The 7,775-nt window shown below is 44.1% G+C and overlaps 1 protein-coding gene across 2 annotated transcripts; it reads right to left on the reverse strand.

Annotated features, from left to right (window-relative positions):
• Positions 1-3,338: 3,338 nt before the first annotated feature.
• LOC132535819 (P antigen family member 3-like) lies at positions 3,339-7,437 on the reverse strand. 2 transcript variants are annotated; one of them, XM_060183160.1, is made up of 5 exons: positions 7,375-7,437; positions 5,901-5,989; positions 4,732-4,846; positions 3,997-4,092; positions 3,339-3,490 (listed from the first exon to the last, which is right to left on the reverse strand). In XM_060183160.1, exons 2-5 carry the CDS (start codon positions 5,979-5,981, stop codon positions 3,468-3,470), a joined length of 315 nt encoding a protein of 104 aa, XP_060039143.1. In that variant the 5' UTR covers positions 5,982-5,989; positions 7,375-7,437; the 3' UTR covers positions 3,339-3,467. The 2 variants fall into 2 exon arrangements, with proteins under 2 accessions (XP_060039143.1, XP_060039142.1); XM_060183159.1 differs by lacking the exon at positions 7,375-7,437 and adding an exon at positions 7,066-7,163.
• Between the last annotated feature and the right edge of the window lie 338 nt (positions 7,438-7,775).

Raw genomic sequence — 7,775 nt, forward strand, 5'->3', positions numbered from 1 at the left:
CTTGACTCTGATACCACATGGGGGTAGGGGTAACAGGGAGTAGATTTGGTAAGAACGCACATGTTACCATGCATAACAATCCGGGTTTGAGCCCCAGGCCACCACATGAAAGCACCTGAGGACGTGAGAGAATGCATAAGCAGTAGAGCAGTGCTGCAGTGCCTCCGTTTTTCTCTGTCTTTCTCTGTCTCTCACTCTATCACAAAGGGAAAAAATGGCCACCAGGAATGGTGAAGCCATATAGGCACTGAACCCCAGTGATAACCCTATTGACGAAAGAAAGAAAGAAAGAAAGAAAGAAAGGAAGGAAGGAAGAAAGAGAGGGGGGAGGGAGGGAGGGAGGAAGGAAGAGAGAAAGAAAGAGAGAAAAACAAGAAGGAGCAAAATAGGAAGAGGGGGGAAGGAAGGAAGGAAGGAAGGAAGGAAGGAAGGAAGGAAGGAAGGAAGGAAGGGCTGCATGGCGGTATACCCAGTTAAGTGCCTGTAGTACTAAGTGCAATGATCAGGGTTCAAGCCCCCAGCTCCCCATCTGCAGGGGAGACACTTCACAAGCGTTGAAGCATGTCTGCAGGTGTCTGTCTTTCTCTCTGCCTCTCTATATCCTCCTCCCATCTCAATTTCTGTGTCCTGTCAAATATAATGGAAAAAAGTTACCAGGAGCAGTGGATTTGTAGTGCTGCACTGAGCCCCAGCAATAACCCTGGAGGGAAAAAATAAATAATAAATAAATAAATAAGGAAAGTGAGAGGCTGTTTCCCATATGTTAAGGATTGTCCTGTAAACCATTGTTTCCCACAATAAAATAACATAAATAACATATAAAAAAGAGTTTCACATGAAATGAGGAGTCTGAGATGGTCTCAACATTTGTGCAAAGCTCAGCCAGAGTTCAGGGTGGCAGTATGGGGCTCTGACACAGGATCTCTTGCACAGTCCCACTGAAAAGGGGTCGGGAGGGATGACACTTCCCCTCAGTGTCTAGACATGTAGCTCTATAAATGGCTTGTGGGTCTGGAACATACCTTCAGTGTCTAGACGTATAGCTCTATAAATGGCACTTTGGGTGTGGAATTCCTCTGTCTAGGCACAAAGCCCCCTCCCCATGCACCTCAGGAAGTAGAACAGGACCTATGAAGGTCGCTGTCTCAGCACTGCTATTACTAACAAATCTCACTGAAGAGTGGGCACCCCCCACCCCAGCCCAGATAGGAAGTAATGGGCCTAGAAATACACTCCGTGTTGTTGCCACTTCTAGTGTTGAGACTAGTCAGGTTTCCTGGCCTGGACAGAGGATGCTTTCTGGTCTGTGGGGCTTTCTGGGCCTCAGATAAAATCCCGAAATCCTATCAGGGGAGGGAATGAGATACGGAGTTCTGGTGGTGGGATTTGTACCCCTTTTATCCATAGGTCTTGTCAGTGTTTCCATTTTATAAATAAAATTTTAAAAAGAGTGAAGGACAGAAAAAAAAAATCCAGAAACCTGGAGGCCAGGTGGTAGTGCACCGGCTTAAGCTCACATAGGGTGAATTGTAAGGATCCTGATTCGAACCCCCTGCTCCCCACCTGCAGGTGGGGGGGTCAATTTGCAAGCAGTGAAGAAGGTCTGCAGGTGTCTGTCTTTCTCTCCCCATCTTCCCCCTCCTCTCTCCATTTTTCTCTGCCTTATCCAATAACAACAATGGGGGGGGGGGAGATGGCTGCCAGGAACAGTGGATTTGTAGTGTAGGTACCGAGCTCTAGTGATAACCCTGGAGGCAAAAAAAAAAAATATATATATATATATATATATACCAGTTCCAACTTTGTTACCCCTCTTGCAAAACCCTAACTCATCAGTTGACTTTATCTGAAATTCTAAGGACAAGGAGGATGCAAGGTGGTGGTTCACATGGTAGAACATGTTACCAAGTGGCAAGGACCAGGGGGTCAAATCCCCAGTCTCTACCTACTAGAGGAGGGAAGAAACTTCTGCATCAGTGGAGCAATGCTGCAAATGTGTCTGTGTCTGCCCCCTTTGCCTCTCATTATTAAAAGTGGCCACCAGATAAGAGTATGGATGGACCTGTCCATGCCCATGTCCAGCGGAGAAGCAATTACAAAAGCCAGAATTCCTACCTTCTTCCCCCCAAAAGCCACTCATGACCCTATTACTATACCCAAATGCCCCTCCCTTTTTCCTCTTCACTCTAAGGGTCCTGATGGAGCTGGAGTTCAGAGCCCTCTTATCCTCTTCCTCCCATTACTTCTCCTCCACTGAGAGTACGGATCAAACATTTTTGCCTCCACCATGCTTTGGTCTCTTTACACAAAAATCTCAAATGTAGGGCCACAAAATAGTTCATTTAGTGTGCCTACTCTGTCCTATGCACAACCCAGGTCCTTGCCCAACCCCCACCACACTGGAGGAAATGCAGTGGAATCTTTATCTGAAAAACTCTTCTCAGAGCAGTTAGACCCCAACAATGACAAAAAAAACTAAATAAAAATTGGATTGGTGCAATTGTTTAGGGCATGTACTTCACATACACAAGACCCTAGATTTGGTATCTGGCACCACATTAAGAAAAAAGATAGGGGAGGCAGGGGTAGATAGCATAATGGTTTCACAGACTCCATGCCTGAGGCTCCCAAGTCCCAGGTTCAATCCCCTGCATCACCATAAGCCAGAGCTTCGCAGTGCTTTGGTGTTAAAAAAAAAAAAAAAAAGATAGGGGGCAGGAGTAGATAGCATAATGTGGTTATGCAAATGGACTCATGCCTGAGCTCCAGAAATCTGAGTTTCAAACATCCCCACCAATCATAAGCTAGATGCAGTGCTCTGGTTTAAAGAGAAAAAAAAAAGCAAGTTAATAAAATAGCTCACTTGCCTAGTGTGTTCCTTTGCCAATGTGCACAACTCAGGTTCAAACCCAGCCCCCACCACACTGAACCTTCAATGCAGTGGTTCCTTCCCTCAATCTGCCTCTCAATCTAGAAATGTTTTCTCACAGTGAAGCCCCACAGATGGGGGAAAAAAGATAGGCTTCAAATTACAATTAAAATTGCTATTCTAAGATTGTATCAAAAACTGAAAAGAACAAAATTGCAGTAAGCCAACTTACCAAGGTTTCTACATAAAAAAAATACAAAAATGTCTATACAGCAGGTGGTGAAGTGGTGCCGTAGATAAAAGTATTAGGTTCTCAAACATAAGGCCCTTCGTTAAGAGCTTGGCATCACATATGCCAGAATTCTGCTCTAGTTCTATTAGTAAGTTTTTTTTATTAAAAATGTCTATAGTAGCTCTAGTGTTGTTAAAAACATTTTTCAGTACCACCAAAAACTAATTCAACAAAATATGCATGAAAATTTTTTGCACACAGCTGTAAATCTTTATTGAATTTTTGTAGTCAGATATTTAATACAACAGCAGCATGTATAAGCTGAATATTTAATACAGGAGTGGTATGTATAGCTTCAGTCTTCATTTACTCCTTTTCCTTCTTGTCACCTACAAGGTAAACATAATTGTTGAAAGCATTTAGAATTTTATTTAGATACTAGAAGCATTCAAAGGACAAAGTTTTAACTTTACAAAATGAAGTAAAACCAAAACCCTAGTGACCTTTTAGCTTAACCTCCGTAGAAACTTGGAAGACTTTCAGAGACATTTACATGATATATTTATCCCACTTTCTACTTTACAAATAAAAAGACTGTTCAAGTTCAGGACAGATTAAACACAGTAAATTTATTCAAAGGTAGTTTTAAGTAGAAAGTACAGGTTGTGTATGTTTTTAATAAAAATTCAACCAAGTAACATAAAAATCGAGTACTTAAAGATATTGTCTCAAAGCTTTAACTTGAAAAATTCTATAAAGTGTAATGAAAATTGGACTGGGAAAGTAGTTTAATGATATCATGCATGTGCAAGGTTCTGGGTTCATTCCCCAGTACTGCATTAAAGCAAAAATAAGCATAATGTATGTGTGTACGTCTGTGTGTTTATTAACATACCTGCTTCGGGCATTTTCAGAGGTTCCAGATGAGACAGATTCTTCTCCTTGACATCAAGGCCATCTCCACGTTCACGTCCAGTCTTTGGCCCTTCAACTTCCAGGACAATACAAAGAATATCATCAATTCAAGATGTAAAGCACAAGACATGAGTAAGAAATGCAGTAATATTAATTCCCTGGGAGTTGGCGGTAGTGCAATGGGTTAAGCGCAGGTGGTGCAAAGCACAAGGACTGGCATTAAGGATCCTGGTTCAAACACCCGGCTCTCTCCACCAAGCAGGGGAGTCGCTTCACATGTGGTGAAGCAGGTCTGCAGGTGTCTGTCTTTCTCTCCGGTCTTTCCCTCCTCTCCCTCCACTTCTCTGTCCTATCCAACGATAGCAATAACAACAACAACTACAACTACAACAATTAAACAAGGGCAACAAAAGGGAATATTTTTTTAAATCTATGGAAATATTAATTCCCTATTTTTAAATAAAAGCCTTAATATGGTAGTAAATGTGATGCAAGAGTCACAGGAACCATTATCTCAGCAGTGTGTCACCAGGAACTAGATATAAAATGGAGAATTTATTATAGCATGCAAGGAACTGACCTAAATTTCAACCCATACTTTCTCACTTTTAAGACAATTTTTCAGGCAGTGTTTCCTTTCCTCTTGTAACTGCTATGCCACCATGCATGAACCACATATACAAATACACACAAAAAAAGCTCAGTATCATCTTACCTTTCCCCTCCAGAGTATTCATAGTTGCTCCTTCATTTTCCTTCTTTTGGCCAAGTTTAATGAGCTGAGTCTTGGTCAGTAGCACTTTCGGTTGAGATTTCTTCACAGCAAATAGCTGGACAATGGGAATATATGCACACATGGAAAGGATTGTTACTAATCCCTATCAATTATGTAAATATAAATAGCATATATTTGATCATAATTGTAAAGAAATTTCCCTGGAACCACTTGATATTCTTAATAAAAATGCTGGGAGTCAGGCAGTAGTGCAGCAGGTTAAGCACACACCTTGTGTAAGGATCCCGATTCCCGCCCCCCCTTCCCCGTCTGCAGTAGTCACTTTCACAAGCAGTGAAGCAGGTCTGCAGGTGTCTTTCTCTCCCCCTCTCTCCATTTCTCTCTGTCCTATACAACAATAATAACTACAATAAAAAACAAAGGCAACAAAAGGGAATAAATATTTTAAAAAATAAAATAATTAAAATGCCTTTCTCACATAGGCCACTCCAAGAAAAAAATTAACCAAAAGGATCTTGGGAGCTATTTTAATCCATGTAGGGACGGGTATGTACAATGTGTTAATAGGCACAAGAAAAAAAAAATCATGATGTTGGGCCAGAAAAATAGTTCACTTGGATAGTGTTATCTGCTTTGTATGCCCATAACCCAGATTTGGGCCTGGTCCTCAATGCACTGGCCAAAACTCAACAGTGTGGGGTATCCTTTCCTCTCTCTATCCCGCTTAAAAAGTCAGTCCAGAGAGATGAAGTCCCAGTGCGTGGACACACAAAAAGAAAAATGATCATAAAGGAAATCCAGAAGTATATAATTGCATCCCTCAGAATGTAATCCTACCATTTCAATATTTCTCATCAGCACGGAAGAACTTTATGAAGTTATAACCAGCTGATAGATTACTAATCTTCACAAAAGTAAATTTCTGGGGGTCAGAGAGACAAGTCACCAGTCAGGGTTAAGTATCTTGTCCTGAGCACAGCTTAAGTTCAAGTCCTGGCACCACAACCAAATACCATTGATGCTGTGGTGTCTCTCAATGCAGACTGGCCCAGAAGCAGTGAAATCATACACAAGTAAGGCCCAACTCCGTGAACATGTAGTAATTCATCCTCTACTAATTGGAAAGAATATGCCCATAAAGTACTTACAACCACAGGCCCAAATGGGTGGGGGGTTTCTTTATCATCTCCCCCTGAAGGCTTGGGAGTCTTCTTGCCTTGGTCACTCATATTTCACACTGAAAAGAGAATAAAGTTAATTGTTATTTGATCTGATGTGTTTCTTTTGGGTTGAAAATATCTTCAAAGTTTCCAGGTGACTTAATTGTACATGCTTTCCAATCACACCAGATCTGGCCACCTGCAAAATTTTAATGTTGAAATATTAAAAGCAAATAATATGAACAGCCATAACAAATGGGGCCAGGCGGTGGCACATCTGAGTTAAGCGCACACATTACTGTGTGCAAGCCCCCACTCCCTGCCTGCAGGGGGAAAAAAAACCTTCACGAATGGTGAAGCAGGGCTGCAGGTGTCTCTCTCCCAATCTCCTCCTCCTCTCAACTTCTGTCTGTATCCAATAATAAGTAAAAATAGTTAAAATTTAAAAAAAAATAAAGAAGTGATTAAATGTGTTCTCTGTGGGTGCTGGCTGGTGCCACCACAGTCCCCACAGTTCCAATCACACCCCACACCTCGTCCCGGCTTTGTCTGATTCACTCGCCCCCCCCCAACACACCCCACTGTCCGCCATTGCCCCACCCACCGAAGTGCTCATCATGGCGCCGACGCCAAGGCGGGAAAAGAGCTCCGCCATAAACCCTCCCTCCCTCCACAGAAAGCCCAGGGGAGCGACGACCTCACCATGCGGCCCGGAACCCCCCTTCTCCACCATCCTCCCCCACTAGGGAAAGAAGGAAACAGGCCGAGGAGATGGACTGATCGATCCGCCAATGCCCACGTCCAGCGGAGCCGCGACTCCCACCTGATAACCCTCCCCCCAAAAAAAACCCGAATTTTGGCCCCTAATCCCCGAGAAGTTTAAAAAAAAAAAAAAAAAAGCAAAGAAAAGGGAAAGAGAAAAGATACGAAAAAAAAAAATAGGGAAGCTTCCAACGGAAGGGATGGGGCGGGACACACAACTCTGGTGGTGGGAACCCTACAAGATTACACACGTCATCTTCCAACCTTGTTAATCATTATTAAGTAACGAACACGGTTTTTGACTAAAGAACAAAAAAACCAGAAAATGTTGCCCCATTTGCCCGATTACCCCTCGCTCAGTCACCCCTAAAACCTCGAAGATGAGGCCTACCCGCCTGAATCCAGTCACCGGAGAAAACCGAGAACACTGAGACACGACCCGCACCGCCGGAGACCAACGCCGCTCTGCACTCAACTGTGGCGCACCCCCAAAAGTCACTCACGCTGCACATGCGCATTGGCTCCCGTGTAATGACTCCTGCGCATGAGCACTGGCTCGCCACGTGCAACACGCAGGCTTCCCCATCCCCCACCTCCACCTCCAACCGTGATTCCTGGGTAAAAGACACACCTCGAGGCCTGTGCAGGGAATGATCCATGCCTAGCAACCACTGCCTTCCTTACTCTCACCCCAACATACCAGCGCCTGCTGCAAGAAATCCAATTAACCAGGCGATAGGCAGAAAGAAAAGCAAGACAGCGTCCACTTTCCTATGGCGCCCCAAAGCGAACCCGGGGGTCAATACACCAGCCAATCAGAGTCTTCCACGTACAGGCAGGAAGAGGGCGCATGCGCGGTGCTGTCCGGGTCACGGGCTGACTCCCACCTTCCCCTCCCCCACACTCCTGGAGCCTCACCCCGCCTGGGAAGGGGGTATCGACCTTAGACCCAGAAGTGCCGGAAGGCTTGACGGTTCTCCCACTTTGCACCCCTAGTCCCGGAAGAGCCGGAAGGCTTGAGGATTATCCTATTTTGCACCCCCCAGTCCCAGAGAGCGGGGAAAGCTTAAAGAATCTCCCATAGTGCACCCCTAGTACAGG

Source organism: Erinaceus europaeus, chromosome X (assembly GCF_950295315.1).
Source record: "Erinaceus europaeus chromosome X, mEriEur2.1, whole genome shotgun sequence".
In the NCBI taxonomy this organism is placed as follows: domain Eukaryota; kingdom Metazoa; phylum Chordata; class Mammalia; order Eulipotyphla; family Erinaceidae; genus Erinaceus; species Erinaceus europaeus.